This window comes from Musca autumnalis, unplaced genomic scaffold (assembly GCF_047663935.1).
Source record: "Musca autumnalis isolate F117 unplaced genomic scaffold, ASM4766393v1 scaffold_5, whole genome shotgun sequence".
NCBI lineage: Eukaryota > Metazoa > Arthropoda > Insecta > Diptera > Muscidae > Musca > Musca autumnalis.
Genome location: NW_027412088.1, coordinates 177370657 through 177391333, shown reverse-complemented (window position 1 = coordinate 177391333; position 20677 = coordinate 177370657). Strand labels below are relative to the sequence as shown.

Here is a 20677-nt window from a genome sequence, read left to right as displayed (position 1 = left end):
GACTATATCGGATAACTTCTTCCGGTACCTTCCTCAGAATACCACAAACAACGAAGATGACTTTTCCTTTAGAAAATTTAATTGGAGATTGATTTTTCCATAGAAATAATCTTCGAAAATGAATCTCGACAGATTGACCGTTCATTTGTCTCATCGGATTGACCGTTCATTTGTCTTATCGTAGTTCATCGTAGATGACTTTTTGACCTACAGAATAGTTCATCGGATATGATTTTTCTTAGAGAAAATATAGAAATAGAAATATTCCTTTCTTTCCTAATGATATTTGTTTTTGTACTCACACTCTCCTCTAATCGTTGATTCGGCAAGACATAACAAGTCTGACGTTCCTTAAGCAGCTCTCCAAAAGATTTATAAAAATCCACAAAATCCCACATACTTTGAAGGAACAGCTTCAAATCGATGTGATAGAAAACCAAAGTGATCCAAATTACTATGACTGACCAGCGGCCATAACTTCGAACAACATATTCATGCTGTGCCAGCATGTAAATCATATATAACATGGTGACGTTGTTCATGTACATATTGGTCAGGCAACAGGCACCCTGGAGTTGATACATATCGTTTATGCGATTTCCAAATTGTTGTATCTTCAGTTGGGCCAGCATCAGCTCATCTAATTGATCGGCAAGATGGCAGCATTGTCTGGAATATTGTTCCTCAGCAATGTAACCCATTTTGTGTAGATTACTTAAATTGTTGGTCAACTCCAAAATTCTTTTCAATTCTTCCTGCACGGAAGCTAGAAGGAAATTTATATTGACCATACAGCAGTAGTAGTGGAACATTATCAGATTCAGTATCAAACACAGCAAATCCACCAAACAAATTTCAAACGGATTTTTCAATTTAAAATGGACCTCTATGAAATTCCAGGACGCCGCAAAAAGTCCCACATTTGCCAAAAATCCCCAAAGAAATTTCCATTTAATGGCATTTTCTGTTTTTTGTTTAAGCTTTTCATAGGACGACCATCGCTGGCAGCAGGATTTGTGGAACTGTTGAAATTCCCTCAATATGGCAACATATTGACGTCGTTTGCTCCAATTTATAACCACCGAGAGGAGTATAACAGCAATTCGTGATAGATATATGAGCCCACCGATTCGAATATGTAAGTCATGACCCGTTGATATGGTCGGATTAAAATTCATGCCTTGAATGATTGGTAATACGTAGAACATGCTGGCACTCAGCACCGCGCTATACACCGTCATCCATGGGGCTGTGTAAAATTCACCAGTCTTATGATTGGTACAAAATGTTACCACCCCCAACGCCAGGGAGGTGTAATAACTAATTGCAATAGCCCAACGTGTTGAGCGTTGCATTACCTTAACACTGTGACCCGAAGTAGACAACTGAACAAGTTTTCACAATTCGAATTCGTTGGAAGTTCAAATATTTCTCTCATTATTTAATTATTAATTTCATTTGGGGGTAATATTGATGTACCCGCGATAGAACAGATCTAGATTGAATACACACACATTCATTCATATGTATGTATGTATGTATGTATGTATATTTACATGACCTAAAGTGTACAGGAGATGACATGATAAATTTATTGATAATCGAAAAAATTTCTAAATTTATTTATCATCGCAAAATTTGCTATTGAATATCATCGATTATCGAAAATTTTTCTAATGAAATTTAATCGATTATAGAAAACATTTCTATTTAATTTTTTATAGAAAAATTTCAATAGAAATTTTTTGTCGTAAATAAATAAAAAATAAAATTTCGACAGAAAATAATTTTTTTTTTGTTAATTTTCTCGTTTAGAGTTAAGATTGATGATCTGAAATTATTTGCAAGTGAAAAAGGAAAGCCAAGGACTCGAACCCACATAGTCACCAAATTACGTTACCTGGTTTCATTGGTGGTAAAGCAAATCTTCGGACGTATCGACTATGTAAGTTATGAGTCTCTAACGAGAAATTAATTAAAAAAATAATAAAAAATGACCTTCGCCTAATAGGCAAAATTTTCAAATAAAAATAAAAATCAGCTTGAGCCAGGCTGGGGTTCGAACCCACGTCCTTGAAAAACACATGGAAAAAAGTGTTGTCACGGCGTGTTAGTGTTCAGAACCAAACTCATAACTTTCAAAGGCTACGCTAAGCGTTTGTCATGAAAGCCATACAAAGATTTGAACAAAAAATTCAACTTTGTAAAAAAAACAACTTGCATTTGAAAGAGGAAATAAGTCAGAGGATAGCGAAGCCGCCCCACAGTCGATGTGTCTGAGGAGCCTTCCTAAACCAAAGGCGAAACATGCATGTCACACAGTGGTGATTGTGTGGGTTCGTATCGTCGGCTTTCCTTTTTCAAAAAGCATCTTGGTCAGTAAGCTCGTCTCTAACGAGAAATTAATTAAAAAATTAATAAAAAATGACCTTCGCCTAATAGGCAAAATTTTCAAAGAAAATTATTTTGTTTATAAAAAATTCAAGAGAAAACTTATCCTTAAAGTTTCAATATAAAATTTTATCGATATTGATAAAATTTCCATAGAAAATTTTTTCGATATCGATAAAATTTCTATAGAAAATTTTTTCGATATCGATAAAATTTCAATATGAAGTTTTTTCGATTATCGATAAAATTTTAATAGGAATTTTTTCTATTATCGATAAAAGTTCAATAGGTAATTTTTTCGATTATCGATAAAATTTCAATAGCACATTTTTTCGATATCGACAAAATTTCAATAGAAAATTTTTTCGATGTCGATAAAATTTAATAGGAATTTTTTCCATTTTCGATAAAATTTGCATAGGAATTTTTTTCGGTTATCGATAAAATTTCAATAGGAAATTTTTTCGATTATCCATAAAATTTCAATAGAAAATTTTTTCGATTATCGATAAAATTTCAATTAAAAATTTTTCGATTATCGATAAAATTTCAATAGAAAATTTGTTCGATATCGATAAAATTTCAATAGGAAATTTTTTCGATTATCGGTAAAATTTCAATACGAATATTTTTTGATTATCGCTAAAACTTCAGTAGGAAATTTTTTCGATTATCGATAAAATTTCTATAGGAAATTTTTTCGATTATCGATAAAATTTCTATAGGAAATTTTTTCGATTATCGATAAAATTTCTATAGGAAATTTTTTCGATTATCGATAAAATTTCTATAGGAAATTTTTTCGATTATCGATAAAATTTCTATAGGAAATTTTTTCGATTATCGATAAAATTTCTATAGGAAATTTTTTCGATTATCGATAAAATTTCTATAGGAAATTTTTTCGATTATCGATAAAATTTCTATAGGAAATTTTTTCGATTATCGATAAAATTTCTATAGGAAATTTTTTCGATTATCGATAAAATTTCTATAGGAAATTTTTTCGATTATCGATAAAATTTCTATAGGAAATTTTTTCGATTATCGATAAAATTTCTATAGGAAATTTTTTCGATTATCGATAAAATTTCTATAGGAAATTTTTTCGATTATCGATAAAATTTCTATAGGAAATTTTTTCGATTATCGATAAAATTTCTATAGGAAATTTTTTCGATTATCGATAAAATTTCTATAGGAAATTTTTTCGATTATCGATAAAATTTCTATAGGAAATTTTTTCGATTATCGATAAAATTTCTATAGGAAATTTTTTCGATTATCGATAAAATTTCCTATAGAAATTTTTTAAAATTTCAATAGGAAATTTTTTCGATTATAGATAAAATTTCAATAGGAATTTTTTTCGATCTTCGATAAAATTTCAATAGAAAATTGTTTCGATATCGATAAAATTTCAATAGAAAATTTTTTCGATATCGATAAAATTTCAGTAGACAATTTTTTTCAATATCAATAAAATTTAAATAGGAAATTTCAATAGAAAATTTTTTCGATTATCGATAAAATTTCAATAGGAAATTTTTTCGATTATCTATAAAATTTCAATAATAAATTTTTTCGATTATCGATGAAATTTCATTAGGAAAATGTTTCCATTATCGATAAAATTTCAATAGAAAATTTTTTCGATATCGATAAAATTTCAATACGGTAAAATTTCAATACGAAATTTTTTTGATTATCGCTAAAACTTCAGTAGGAAATTTTTTCGACTATAGATAACATTTCAATTGGAAATTTTTTCGATTATCGATAAAATTTCGATAGGAAATTTTTTCGATTATCGATAAAATTTTAATAGGAAATTTTTTCGAATATCGATATAATTTTAGTAGGAAATTTTTTCGATTATCGATAAAATTTCAATAGGAAACTTTTTTGATATCGATAAGATTTCAGTACAAAATTTTAAATATGAAAACAGAAAATTTTTGATTATCAATAAAATTTCAATAGATAATTTTTTCTATTATTGATAAAATTTCACTATGAAATTTTTTCGATTATCAATAAAATTTCAATACGAAACTTTTTCGATATCGATAAAATTTCAGTACAAATTTCGTCGATTATCGCTATAATTTCTATAGGAAATTTATTCGATTATCGATAAAATTTCAATAGGAAATTTTTTTCGATTATCGTTAAAATTTCAATAGAAATTTTTTGCGATTATAGATAAAATTCCTATAGGATATTTTGGACTATCGATAAAATTTCAATAGGAAATTTTTTCGATTATCGATAAAATTTCAATAGGAAATTTTTTCCATTATCGATAGGAATTTTTTCGATTATCGATAAAATTAGAATAGTAAATTTTTTCGATTATCGATCAAATTTCTATAGTAAATTTTTTCGATTATCGATCAAATTTCTATAGTAAAGTTTTTCGATTATCGATAAAATTTCTATAGTAAATTTTTTCGATTATCGATAAAATTTCTATAGTAAATTTTTTCGATTATCGATAAAATTTCTGTAGTAAATTTTTTCGATTATCGATAAAATTTCTATAGTAAATTTTTTCGCTTATCGATAAAATTTCTATAGTAAATTTTTTCGATTATCGATAAAATTTCTGTAGTAATTTTTTTCGATTATCGATAACATTTCTATAGAATTTTTTTTCGATTTTCGATAAAATTTCAATAGGAAATTTTTTCGATATCGATAAAATTAAAAATCCTTAAAATACAACTGATGTTCAGCTGATCAACTCCGCTTATTTGACAGGTTATCACTATTAGGGTATTTCACACACAATGATTTCTCCAAATTTTAGTTCGCTTCTTACTTACACTTTCTTCTAGTCTCCGATTGAACCATCCTGTTGTACCGTCTTCTGACTGTTTTAATAAAAATCTCGTATTCTCCGCATATTCCACGACGTGCAACATACAAATTGTACAGCTCTTCAACTCAGCATAGTAGAATATGTATCCCAAGAATACAATTATTTGTGTGCAATAGCTGAATTCCTCCTGGACATAGGGATGATACCAATTCATATAGGACATATAAAATACAACGATATTATCCGTATAGACTGTCAATATAACACAGGCCGCATGCAGATCATACATGCAATTGATACGCTTCACGATTTGCTGCAGTGTATACTGGATGCCAGCTAAAAAATCCAAATCATTGGCACACTTATCGGACATTTGCTTACGATTCCCGGCCAAGGAGATGCAACCAGTTGATTGTTGTAGAATGGTTTCCAATTCCTCATTGATGGCCATTTGGATGGCGTTAATGTTCAAGAGTAAAAAATAATAGTGAAAGAGGGAAATGTTAGTTATGTGCAGGAATAGACCCATTCCCAGGTAGGCCCAAATATTTTTCCATTTAAGTAAGGTTGTGAAATATTCCTCGCAACCTAGCAATAGAAAAATACTCGATATAAAACCCCATAACATTTTCGCCCTTAAATCGTTTTCAAACTTCTCCTGCACACCAGAGCTTAGAGGCAATTTGCCCAGGAAGTTCTGCCGCATACACTCAAAATCTCTTAGGGTCTGAATAAATTCTTGTCGCTTCCACCAATTTAATATAATTGTTATCCCAATAATGGAAATATTAAGGACATACATCAGCGATAGAACTCGTATGTGCAGTTCGGATGCATTTACAGTTTCAAAATCAAAGTCTAGGCGTAGCACCAGAGGTATTACAGCCAACATGCCAATATCTATTACGGCACTGTAGATGGTAAGCAGCTTGCTGGTATAAACTTCTCCTGTCCAATAATTGTAGTGGAATGGTAGAATTCCATATATTTGGGAGGCAAAATAACAGAAATTGAGAGCCCAAATTGTTGAACGTTTCATGGCGGTTGCAAAGTTAAACTGATACCCCTTCGTGGAGCATCATCCCTTAAAGGTACATCAATTTCTGAGATAAATATCAGCTATAAATTTTAGAATGCAAAGCTAACGCGGTATGTCTTTGTAATAAATGTGAAGTAATATATTTCGAAAATAATCAATTAATTGAATAGTGTGCGAATTGTAATTCATATTTTTTATGGGAAATAATTATTGAGTCACTTGAAAAAAAACTACATCCAACTTTTGGTTATGGGAAGTATGGAAAACTCAACCTTATTGATGTACTTTGGGAATGTTATTAGCATGGTACAAATACACAGGTAGCCGCATCAGCAATTGTTGGTAACATAAGATGTCAAAATTTGACATCAATTCAATGCAATTGACACATTATGTTACCATCAGCTGGCTTGATAATGCTACCTGTATTATTGTACCATGGTTATTAGTTAACAAAGATTCCTTGAGTGTGAACTACCCTTATATTGATCATCTGTTAAGTAGATCAGCTGACTAATGTCGCATTTACACCAAGCTGGTTTTCATAAATGGTCGATAGAATTTCCCAAGAAAATTTAAATCGCAAAAATCTTCTATTGAAATATTAGCGATAATCGCAAAAATCTTCTATTGAAATTTTAGCGATAATCGCAAAAACTTTCTATTGAAATTTTAAGCATAATCGCAAAAATTTGCTGTTGAAATTTTATAACGATAATCGCAAAAATTTTCTATTGATATTTTATAACGATAATCGCAAAAAATTTCAATAGAAAATTTTTGCGATTATCGCTAAAATTTCAATAGAAAATTTTTGCGATTATCGCTAAAATTTCAATAGAAAATTTTTGCGATTATCGCTAAAATTTCAATAGGAAATTTTTCCGATTATCGCTAAAATTTCAATAGGAAATTTTTCCGATTATCGCTAAAATTTCAATAGAAAATTCTTGCGATTCATGCTAAAATTTCAATAGAAAATTTTTGCGATTATCGCTAAAATTTCAATCGAAAATTTTTGCGATTATCGCTAAAATTTCAATCGAAAATTTTTGCGATTAACGCTAAAATTTCAATAGAAAATTTTTTGCGATTACCGCTAAAATTTCAATAGAAAATTTTTGCGATTATCGCTAAAATTTCAATAGAAAAATTTTCCGATTATCGCTAAAATTTCAATAGAAAAATTTTTCGATTATCGCTAAAATTTCAATAGAAAATTTTTCCGATTATCGCTAAAATTTCAGTAGAACATTTTTGCGATTATCGCTAAAATTTCAGTAGAACATTTTTGCGATTATCGCTAAAATTTCAATAGGAAATTTTTGCGATTATCGCTAAAATTTCAATAAGAAATTTTCCCGATTATCGCTAAAATTTCAATAGAAAATTCTTGCGATTCATGCTAAAATTTCAATAGAAAATTTTTGCGATTATCGCTAAAATTTCAATAGAAAATTTTTGCGATTATTGCTAAAATTTCAATAGAAAATTTTTGCGAATATCGCTAAAATTTCAATAGAAAATTTTTGCGATTATCGCTAAAATTTCAATAGAAAATTTTTGCGATTATCGCTAAAATTTCAATAGAAAATTTTTGCGATTATCGCTAAAATTTCAATAGAAAATTTTTGCGATTATCGCTAAAATTTCAATAGAAAATTTTTGCGATTATTGCTAAAATTTCAATAGAAAATTTTTGCGAATATCGCTAAAATTTCAATAGAAAATTTTTGCGATTATCGCTAAAATTTCAATAGAAAATTTTTGCGATTATCGCTAAAATTTCAATAGAAAATTTTTGCGATTATCGCTAAAATTTCAATAGAAAATTTTTGCGATTATCGCTAAAATTTCAATAGAAAATTTTTGCGATTATCGCTAAAATTTCAATAGAAAATTTTTGCGATTATCGCTAAAATTTCAATAGAAAATTTTTGCGATTATCGCTAAAATTTCAATAGAAAATTTTTGCGATTATCGCTAAAATTTCAATAGAAAATTTTTGCGATTATCGCTAAAATTTCAATAGAAAATTTTTGCGATTATCGCTAAAATTTCAATAGAAAATTTTTGCGATTATCGCTAAAATTTCAATAGAAAATTTTTGCGATTATCGCTAAAATTTCAATAGAAAATTTTTGCGATTATCGCTAAAATTTCAATAGAAAATTTTTGCGATTATCGCTAAAATTTCAATAGAAAATTTTTGCGATTATCGCTAAAATTTCAATAGAAAATTTTTGCGATTATCGCTAAAATTTCAATAGAAAATTTTTGCGATTATCGCTAAAATTTCAATAGAAAATTTTTGCGATTATCGCTAAAATTTCAATAGAAAATTTTTGCGATTATCGCTAAAATTTCAATAGAAAATTTTTGCGATTATCGCTAAAATTTCAATAGAAAATTTTTGCGATTATCGCTAAAATTTCAATAGAAAATTTTTGCGATTATCGCTAAAATTTCAATAGAAAATTTTTGCGATTATCGCTAAAATTTCAATAGAAAATTTTTGCGATTATCGCTAAAATTTCAATAGAAAATTTTTGCGATTATCGCTAAAATTTCAATAGAAAATTTTTGCGATTATCGCTAAAATTTCAATAGAAAATTTTTGCGATTATCGCTAAAATTTCAATAGAAAATTTTTGCGATTATCGCTAAAATTTCAATAGAAAATTTTTGCGATTATCACTAAAATTTCAATAGAAAATTTTTGCGATTATCGCTAAATTTCAATAGAAAATTTTTGCGATTATCGCTAAAATTTATATAGAAAATTTTATCGATAATAAATGTTGTTTAAATATTTATTGTACTTACAGTCTCCTCTAATTTCTGATCCGAATTCTGCGAATTATATTCCCAAGCCCTTATTAATGTTCCAATCTCTGCAAAATTATCCTGGACACCGAACATGCAGTTCAACAAATTCTTTAAATCGATATGATAGCAAATTAATCCAATGTTCATGAAGGCCTTACACCAGTCACTATAGGCATCCTGTATATAGCGATGATACCACGACATATAGGCCATATAGATCATGCCCACATTGTTCAAATAGAAGGATAACAAAATGCATGCCACCAACATATCGTATATACCATTGATACGCTTTACTAAATGCTGTAGAGCGTAATGGACTCTGGCCAATTGGTCGACATCATTACATTTCTCGGGTATTAAAAGCTTCAAACGTGGATCGACAAAATTTTGACAGGTTTCTTGTAAAATCGTCTTCACCTCCTCTTTGACGGACAACTGCATTGTATTGATGACCAACAGTAAGAAATAATAATGGAACAGGGATACATTGAATATCTGAACGAAGAGGCCAAACGGTAGGTACACCCAAAGACAATCCTCTTTAAATAGAATTTTGAAATACTCATAAGCTCCCATTGTCATGAAAATTGAAGTCAATGTACTCCATACGAATTTCGATTTGAAATCACTTTCGAATTTTTGTTTCGCACCAGGACGTAGAGGCCATTTAATGTAAAAATTCCTTCGTAGCTGTTCAAAATCCCTTAACGTTTGCATGAAACTGTGACGCTTTATCCAGTTAAAGACCAATGTTAGGAATATTGTTAATGGCCGGAGAAAAGCAAGTATTGACGATATACGAAAATGCAAATCGGTTACATTTACGGTATGAAGATTGAAATCCAAACGTAGTACGAGTGGTATAACGGCAATCTTGAGAATATTTATAAGAGCACAGTAGCCGGTTAGGCACGGAGAGGTGTAAATTTCACCTGTACGATAATCGTAATTGAATGACAAAACTCCCAGTGCTTGCGAAGCATAATAACAGAATTTGAGAATCCACAATGTTGAATGCTTCATGGCTTGCGAAATACAACTAAGATAGCTTTTATTAGTAAGTCATTGCATTTGGCTACCCGTGCGATGACTATCATCAATGATTAATTTGGCAATTTAAAACAATATAGCAATTTAATACATGAGGGTGTTCAACGGATACTCAAATCACAAGGACATGCGCAAGAACAATTCTGTGGTTCCTTACAGTAGCATTCATTTTTAATAGAAAGGGTTTTTCGTTATCGATAAAATTTCAATTGAAAATTTTGTCGAATATCGATAAAATTTCTAAAGAAAAATTTTTTCAAATGTCGGTAGAATTTGCAATAGAAAATTTTTTTCGTTTTCAAATAGAAACTTGTTTTATCGGAAGGGTTTTAAGCTGGGTACACATTGTCAGTTTTGAATGACAGCTTTGTTGTTGCTTGCTAGTGTGACCGTTCATTTTTGTCATTCATCATGCAACCGCAAAATGTTTTGTGGTTGCTGGACGGTTTGACAGTTATCGATAATTGCGAAATATCGATATTCAAAACTGACAATGTGTACTGTACTTAAAAACTGATAGACTATCGGAAATTTTTCTAAAGAAATAAGTAATAATCGGACTACTAGTGGGAAATTTTCCAAAAAATTTTCGACTATGGAAAATTTTTCTAAAAAATTTATCGATTATAGAAAAATTTTCTTGTAAAAATTAATACCTACTTACTTACTTAGTTGGCCCATTACAGAACATTTGTTCCATAGACCGAACTAAGAAAAGATCTCCATTCCTCTCTGTTTTTCGCTTGACTTTTTGGAATACCGCGCCTTTCCATTTCTTCATCCACTTGTTTGCTCCATCGAAGCTTAGGCCTGCCGATTCTGCGTGCACCGCCATGTGGCATGTATTCATACGCCTTTTTAGCGGGTTCATCATCGCTCATTCTCATGATATGGCCTAGCCAACGCAATCGTTGCATCTCGATACGTTTAACTATATTCATGTCTTTGTATAGCTTATATAGCTCGTGGTTCATACGACGTCGATATTCACCGCAACGCAAATCGGCCCGTAGATCTTTCGAAGAATTTTCCTCTCAAACACACCAAGCACTGCCTTATCTGCTTGCGCAAGTACCCATGCTTCGGAGCCATGCATTAGCACGGGTAGTATCAGCGTTTTGTATAGTGTTATTTTTGTTTGACGAGATGTGGCTTTGTTTTTAAATTGCTTATTTAGACCATAGTAGCATCTGTTGGCCAATACAATTCTTCTTCTTATTTCACAACTGATGTTGTTTGTTGTGTTTATGGCAGTGCCGAGGTAGACGAAGTCTTTAACTACCTCAAAATTGTAGGTACCAACTTCCACAGTTGGTCCGAGCTCTATGGACGCTTTGCGCGTCGACACCATCAATTTGGTCTTTTCGCCGTTTACCGCCAGACCCACTTTCGCAGATTCTGCTTCGACCTTCCTAAAGGTATCAGTTACTTCCTTTACTGATCGTCCCATGATGTCTATGTCATCAGCATAGGCAAGTAACATGTGGCTATTGGTGTAAATTGTGCCATTTCTTTTGACATTTGCATCTCGTATTACCTTTTCCAGCAAAATGTTGAATAGGTCACACGAAAGGCTGTCTCCTTGTCTGAAACCTCTTTTGGTACAAAATTCTTCGGTGAGGTTCTTTCCAATTTTAACTGAGGACCTAGTATCAGTTAAAGTCATCTTACAAAGCCGGATGAGCTTTGCGGGGATACCAAATTCAGACATTGCGTGGAATACCTTTGATCGGAGGGGACTGTCGAATGCTGCTTTATAATCGACAAAAAGGTGAAATATGTCGATCTGCATCTCTTGGGTCTTCTCTAGGATTTGCCGCAAGGTAAATATCTGGTCAATGGTGGACTTGCCAGGTCTAAAGCCGCATTGGTATGGTCCAATTATCTCGTTGACCATAGGCTTTAGTCGTGCGCACAATATCCCTGACTCTATCTTATAGGCAATAGGGAGAAGACTTATGCCCCTATAGTGGACGGGACATAGGATGCTCAGGTTCCAATCGTCGGGTACGCGTTCTTCCTGCCAGATGGTGCTAACTAGCTGATGCATACACCTTATCAGCGCGTCGCCTCCGGTTTTAAACAGCTCGGCTGGTAAGCCATCGGCTCCTGCTGCTTTATTATTCTTCAGCCGGTTGATTGCTGTTTTTACCTCATCTTGGCCGGGCGGTATACATTCTATACCATCTTCTGGGATTGGATCTGTGGTATCATCGTCTTCACTACTATTGGATACCAGCAGATTGGAGAAATGTTCCTTCCATATGCTGAGCACGCTATCTGTATCTGTTACCAGATTACCTTGCTGGTCTCTACAGGAGGATGTGCCTGTACCAAAGCCATCTGTTTGATGTATCACTCTTTGGTAGAATTTTCGGACTTCATTCTGTCTCCTGTACATCTCGATTTTTTCACACTCCCGCTTTTCCATTTCTCTCTTTTTCTTGCGGAAAAGCCGTTTCTCTTCTCTCCTTTTCTCCCGATATCTCTCTCGCGCGCTACGCGTTGCTACTGATTGCAAAGTAGCTCTATATGCCGCATTTTTCTCTTCGGTAGCAGCACGACACTCCTGGTCATACCATGAATTCCTTTGTGGAGGTCTCAGGAATCCAAGTATGGATTTTGCGGCTGTTTGCATGGAGTGGTCAATATTTTGCCATTGTGTTGTTATGTTATCGGGACAAGGAGTGCTCGCGTTAAGCAATTGGGCTAGTTGAGTGGAATATGCTGTGGCTATCTGTTGTGTTTGCAGCCTATCGATGTCCAACTTCCGCGTTGAGTCTGTTCGTGCTTTATTTGCAACGTTTAGACGGGTACGTACCTTTGCTGCAACAAGGTAGTGGTCCGAATCAATGTTTGCGCCTCGGAACGATCGTACATCCAACACGCTGGATGAATGTCTTCCATCTATTACAACATGATCAATTTGATTACTTGTTCTTTGATCTGGAGACAGCCAGGTGCCCTTATGAATATCGAGATGATTAAATCTGGTACTGCTAACTACCATGTTTTTTGCAGCTGCAAAGTCTATCAGCCTCATACCATTGTCAGATGTTTCACTGTGGAGGCTGAATTTCCCGACTGTTGGACCAAAGATATTCTCCTTTCCAATTTTGGCATTAAAATCGCCTAGAATGATTTTAATGTCATGGGCAGGGCAACGGTCATATGTTTCTTCTAAGCGCTCGTAAAATATATCTTTGGTCTGTTCGTCCTTTTCTTCAGTGGGAGCATGAGCGCAAATAAAGCTGATGTTGAAGAATTTAGCTTTTATTCGAATTGCAGCAAGTCTTTCATTCACTGGGGTGGAGCTAGAGACCAGATGTTTTAACCTCCGACCAACTACAAATCCGCAACCAAACTCATGCTTTTCGCCATGGCAGCTATAATACAGTGTTGTTGTGACGCCTTTCCCAATCCATCGTATTTCCTGTATGGCAGTAATATCGGCCTTGTACTCTTCAAGTACGTCTGCCAATGCGAAGACTGCACCTTCTCTATAGAGAGTGCGAACATTCCAGGTGCAGATTCGCAGATCATGGTCCTTAAAACGTTTGCGGGGTTCGTCAACTTTAGAGGGGTTTGTTTTTCTTTTCTTTCGTTTTTTCATAGTAGGATGTTTTTTCTAGGGGAGGGTTACTAACCCGACGCCCAAACCCAAGTTTTTAACCCAAACCCAACCTTTAACGGGTGTTAAAGGCAGTTCCCCAGGTGACACCACGGGGAGGTCAGTGTCCACTTGAGATGAAAGAGGGACCAAGATAAATCCTGGGCTTTGCCATGTTAAAGCCGGTCAAGACCGTTGCTTGGTATCATTCATCCCCTACGTCACCCAAAAATTAATAGACTATCGGAAATTTTTCTAAATAAATAATTAATTATAGGACTACTAGTGGGAAATTGTCTAAAAAAATGTTCGTGTATGGAAAAATGTTCTAAAAAATTTTTCGAACGTCGAAAACAGTTCTAAAAAATTTTCTGTAAATTATTAAAAAATGTTATAAAACAAATTTGAAAAAAATTTATTCATCAAAAAATATTTTAAAGAAATTTATTGATTATCGAAATATTTTCTATTGATAGATTATCGAAACATTTTCTAACAAATGAATCGATTATCGAACTACTAGTGGATTTTTTTTAAGTTGATATATTATCGACAAATTTATTAAAAAAAACTTCTTTGATTACCAAACCATTTTCAACAATGATTCTAAAAAAATATATCGAATAATATATCAAAAAATTTTCTGAATAATAAAGATTATCTATAATTATCAAAAAAAATTGCAAACATTTTTTATTAATCAAAAAAATAGGAACAGGTTAGGTTTAGGGACACATCTCGGAACGGTCTTAAAATTTTGGCATAGATAGCCCTTGGGACCCTGATCCCAACAATATATAGTTTTCCGGGGGGAAGTCCATACTTCCCGAGATATGGGTCTTCACATTTCCAAAATTGCGTACTTTAAACCTTTAGGTTGTTTATGCGCACCCTGAATACAACGATACATAGCATTCCGGGGGGAATTTCATACCTCCCGAGATATGAACCTCGAGGCTGCCATGGGCTATCTACTGTGACCATTTCAGACCGATCCGACATGTAAGCCAAAAAAATATATAATCGGTTATCGAAAAATTATCTAAAAAATCATTGGCCATAGAAAGGAATGTTTTCTAACAAAATTATGGAAATATATATAAAAAAATATTCTAAAAAAAATTGTAGATTATTGGAAAAAATTGTAAAAACCTTTACAGATTATCGCAACGAATTCTAAGGAATTATCGAAAAGGTTTCTAAACAAAATAGTCCATTACCGAAATATTTTCGAAAAAAAAACAATTATCAATCAGAGAAATATTAAAAAAAAAAACAAATTTTTATCGGTTATCGAAAAATTGTCTAATAAAAATTGATATATTATTACGAAAAAAATTGTCGATTATCGAAAAATTTTCTAAAAAAATCGTAAATTATTAAAAAAAATTTTTTTAAACAAATTTGCAAAAATTTATTTATCAAAAAATATTTTATAGAAATTTATCGATTATCGAATAATTTTCTAATAAAATTTTTTTTCGATTATCAAACAAATTCCTGCAATGATTGATCGATAATTCCTTTTGGAGATGAAAGCCCTGGATGAGTATATTAAGAACCCCGAAGGACAGATCCGCCTTGAGTCGAACTTCCGCGTTATGGCGTGATGAAGTTTTTGCTAGAGACCCTGTAAGCCATCAGGAATTAGCGTTATATCTTTGTTCACTCTTGCTTTAGCTTATTTTTGAGATGACATGTCTTCAGTCAAATCAAATGAGGATTATTTTCGCAGAGCACTTCGACCTTCTAAGTCGCTTCCTTCAATGTCATTTTCGTTCTTTATTTTAAGAGCCGCTATAAAAGTACCACAGGATGACGTTTTTCAGCTTCGAAATGTTCTGCAAAAATGTCGCTCTATGTACGGCTTTCTACCCCAATAGGAATTTTCCGTGCCCCAGACTTTTACCTCCATTTTGTTGCACAGTGTAATCGAACAACTTTCAAACAAAAATAAATTATCTATTCTCGAAAGCATTTCCAAAATATTTGTGGATTTTGAATATTGTTCTGAAAAATTGTTTTATCAGAAATATTATCGAAAAATATTCTAACAAGTAAAAAAGTGTCAGTCGGCTTTGCCGACAGATACATACCCTCAGCCAATGTGAAGCGAAACTTTCACCTCCGGACAGATCGAATGTATTTAAGGTGTCTTCAGAATTTTGTGGCCCTTTTTGGACATTTGAACTTGCCGACAAAAATGTGGAATAGGAATTAACTGCACTAAGACACAAATGTTGAACTTTTGTAGGGCAGGTACCCTTAAGGAGGACCGATATGGGCCATTTTAGAAGTTAAACTAAATTTTGATAAAATATTAGGAGATCCAAAGTTTGGACCAAATTGGTCGCCCCATTCAAATGATATCGTCCTAAAATTTTAGTGACATTTTTTAAATATTGGGGAGAAGTACAGGAGAAGTACGAAAGCCAAAATTTGAACCGAATCGTTTCAGCCGTTCGAGAGTTATCGTGCGCACCAGCTAGACAGACAGACAGATGGACGGACTTTGCTTAATCAACTCCAAATTGTCTGAAACACATTTCGTCCAAACATACTTGGGGTCTAAAACCATTATTTCGATACCCTTTCTAGCCTAACGGCTGAGGGTATAAAAAATATTCTGAAAAATTTTAGATTATGGAAAAATGCATCATGTGTCCAAAATTATTCTTAAAACCATTTATCGGCTATCAAAAACTATTCTAAAACCAGTAAGGAAAGGATCAAAGTCGGGCGGGGCCGACTATATGATACCCTACACCACTGTGAATATATAAAATATAAATCGGAGCTATATCCAGATCTAAACCGATTGTGATATAATTTGGCACATTTATTTCCAGACCGAATTCAGTCGGACTTATATAACGTGTTTGGAGCAGCAAATACGCGAAATCGGCCGAAAATATATATGGGTGCTATATCCAAATCTGAACATATTTCGATATAATTTGGCACATTTATTTCTAGACTGAATTCAGTCACACATTCCAAATTTCATCGAAATCGGAAATATATAGCGTGTTTGGTACAGAAAATACGTGAAATCGACCGGAAATATATATGGGAGCTATATCCAAATCTGAACCGATTTCTATATAATTTGGCACACTTATTTGTAGACCGAATTCAGTCACGCATTCAAAATTTCATCTAAATTGGACGTATATAGCGTGTTTGGTGCAGCAAATACGTGAAATCGGGCGACCATATATATGGGAGCTATATCAAAATCTGAACCGATTTCGATGTAATTTGCCACATTTATTTTTAGACCGAATTCAGTCACACATTCCAAACTTCACCAAAATTGGGCGTATATAGCGTGTTTGGTGCAGCAAATACGTCAAATCGGTCGAAAATATATGTATATGGGAGCTATATCCAAATCTGAACCGATTTTCACCAAAAGCAATAGCGTTCTTCCTATGGCTAAAAAAGTTCTAGTCCCCAATTTTCAGCTGAATCGGACAAAAAATGCGACCTGTACGTTGCGAACAAAAATACATGGACAGACGGAAAGACGGACGGACATGCATAAATCGACTCAGAAAGTGATTCTATGTATATCCCCAAAAGGAACTATGGGTCTATTTCGTTTCCTTTTGTATGTTACATAAAAATGCACAAAGACATAATACCCCTTACCACTGTGCGGTGTAGGGTATAAAAATGTATCGACTACAAAAAAATATATATAGAAATATATATCTTCTATATATATAAAAGAGCTTAGTGAGTGAGTGAGTGAGTGAGTGACTGACATATCATCGACCAGACAAAACTGCTGAAGCTAGAAAGCTGCAATTTTGACTGTGGGTTGCTGTTGGTGTGTAGGGGTGAGATAAGGCTGGGTTTTTTGAAATTCGACCTAGAATGGTACGAAAATTACTAAAAGGTACTAAATATGGTACCCTTTGTATTAGGCAAACGGGAAGAGCTAGAATTCTGAAATTTGGAATGAGGGTAACTGATGGAGAGTTAGAAAGATGTACCAAAGAGTTTTTGGAAATTCTTCCTCTAAGTGTACTAAAAGTACTAAATTTAGTACCAATTGTATATTTTAAACGGATTTAGCTAGAAACTTGGAATTTGGTATGGAAATGAAGGTTGGGAAGTGGTGTTTATAAAAGGAAATGGTTTGTGAAATTCGTACTCATGTGTACGAAAAGTACTAAATGGTACTAAATTTAGTACAATTTGGATGTGAGTGAAAGTATAGAGCTTTAAACCTGAAATTTGGAATTAAGATTACTGACGGAGTATATGATTGAGATATGGGGGTTGTTTTGGAAATTCATATGTGTACGAAAAGTACTAGATGGTACTAAATTTAGTACAACTTGGATTTGGGTGAACGGATAGAGCTAGAAACCTGAAATTTAAAATTAAGATTACTGACGGAGTATAGGATTGCGATATGGGGTTAGTTTTCGAAATTCGTACTTATGGGTACGGAAAGTACTAAATGGTACTAAATTTGGTACAATTTGGATTTGGGTGAATGGATAGAGCTGGATTCCTGAAATTTCGAATTAAGATTACTGTTGGAGTGTAGGATTGATGTTTTGGATGTTCGTAATTTTGGGTACGGACAGTTCTAAGTGGTACTAAATTTGGTACCTAAAAAATAAAATATCTATATGTATAAAATAGCTTTGTGAGTGAGTGACAGACATATCATAGCCTAGACGAAACGGCTGAAGCTAGAATCTTGAAGTTTTGGGTATGGGTTGATGTTGTTGTGTAGGAGTGAGATAAGGCTGGGTTTTTGGAAATACGACCTAGAAGGGTACGAAAACTACTAAAAGGTACTAAATATGATACCCTTTGTATTAGGCAAACGGGAAGAGCTAGAATTCTGAAATTTGGAACAAAGGTCACTGATAGAGGGTTAGAAAGATGTACTTATGTAATTTTGAAAACTCGACCTATAAAAACTAAAAATTACTAAATTTTTTACCAATTGTATATTTTGAACGGTTATAGCTACAATCTTGAAATTTAGTATGGGCATCAAGTTTGGAAAGTGGTGTTATTATAAGGAAATGGTTTTGGAAGTTCGTACTTATGTGTACGAGAAGTACTATATGGAACTAAATTGGTACAATTTTGATTTGGGTGAACGGATAGAGCTGAAAACCTGAAATTTGTAATTTAGATTAGCGTACTTATGGTTACGAAAAATACAAAATTTGGTACAATATGGATTTGGGTGAACGGAGTGATCTGGAATCCTGAAATTCGAAATTACTGGAATTTGAAATTAAGATTACTGTTAAAGTGTAGGACTGAGATAGTTTTGAATGTTCGTACTTATGGTTACGAATAGTACAAAATGGTACTAAATTTGGTACAATTTAGATTTTGGTGAACGGATGGAGGTGGAATCCTGAATAAATTACTGTTGGAGATAGTTATTGATTATTATTATTTCTTACGAAAAGTATTAATGGTATTGTGAATAGAGGTGGAATTCGGAAATTTGGTATTATAGCCGCTGTTGGTGTGTAGGGTCGAGATGTGGATGTGGTTGTGGATACACGTACAATCAGTGTACGAAAATTACACAGAATATAATTCAAATTGTTATTGTGTAATTCGGTGCTGAAATTGTGAAATTCGGTATTAGTATAGCAGTTGGCGTTTACAGTGGAGATGGAGAGGGAGTTTTGGAAATTTTCGTACTTATGTATAACAAAAAAACAAAATCACGGTTGGAATATAGTTTTGGATATAAGGGATATAGGTGGAATTTCGAATTGTTGTATGAGGGTTTGTGTTGGTGTTTAGATAAGATTTTTTTTTAAATGCATACAAATTCTGAAGTTAGGCTGAGGCTGGCTGATTTATTGAGAAATACTAAATGTAATAAATGGTATTACATTTGACGTTGGGTGTAGCAATGAAGCTGGAAATTTATAATTAGTGTGTGAAAAGTACAAAGTTGCAATACATTTGGTATTGGGCTAAGGAATTGAAGTGGAATTCCGTTTTATTTGTTCAAGTTGTTAGAGTTGATCGTACAATAAGTGTACTAGAAGTATTAAATAATACTAAATATTGGAGCACTGGTATTGAGTGAATCGATAAATGAAATTTGTTATGAGGATCACTGTTGAGATTGAATTAGAATGTTTATTAAAATCCGCCTTTAAATGTATGAATGGTTTCTACAGGTAATACCATTTGCATTGGGTGAAAAAGTAGAGCTAAAACTGTAACATTTGAGCTAAGGTCCTGGATTTTAAAAATTGTACTGAACGGTGTGCTGTTATTTTATGTTAACCGAATTGGTTCTAAATAATGTACAGAAATCAAAAAGTCAAACGTATCTTTTCATGAAAATTGTTTTTATTTTTGTTGTCTATTCTGAACGTTATAGTAAGTTCATTTGAAGAGGTAGATCTATGCGGCTAACGTTTTACAAGAAGCTTTTTTTCATCCTGAGAATAAAAGGCCTAAAATAAAATGTCTCAAAAATTAACTGTTATATAGGATAACATCTTTTAAATAAAGGTTTTCTACATTTTGATATCACAAGTTTCAAAATTCGGTTGGAAAATGTGGATACAATTTTCAAAATAGGCATACCTTTCTAATAAAACATTGAGTGGGATTTAAAATGTAGGCCGCTGTTGAAATGTAGAGGTCGTTTTTAAATTCGAACAAAACGTGTACGAAAAGTACTTAAATGAAATTAAATCTCACTCCAAATAGGTATTAGTACATCAAAATTTTCAATGTTCAATATATTAAATATTGTTTATTTGTATATTATTCATTTTCCGCATACGAAGTAGCGGACATTTTGCTAGTAAAATATATTCTTAAAAAAATTTAGGTTATCGAAAATATCAATTATCAAAAAATATTTTAAAACAAAATTATCGATTATCACAAAATATTCTAAAGAAAGTTGTTG

General features: G+C 32.7%; 2 protein-coding genes across 2 annotated transcripts in view; one reads left to right on the top strand and one right to left on the bottom strand.

Annotated features, from left to right (window-relative positions):
• LOC141386847 (uncharacterized) overlaps positions 1 to 20677 on the top strand; it is a 137795-nt gene that overhangs the window by 90008 nt on the left and 27110 nt on the right. The gene's annotated exons all lie outside the window — the stretch shown is intronic.
• On the bottom strand, positions 9060 to 10109 carry LOC141386850 (putative gustatory receptor 36c). The gene has a single exon (XM_073955756.1). The coding sequence runs from the start codon at positions 10107 to 10109 to the stop codon at positions 9060 to 9062; it is 1050 nt and encodes a 349-aa protein (XP_073811857.1).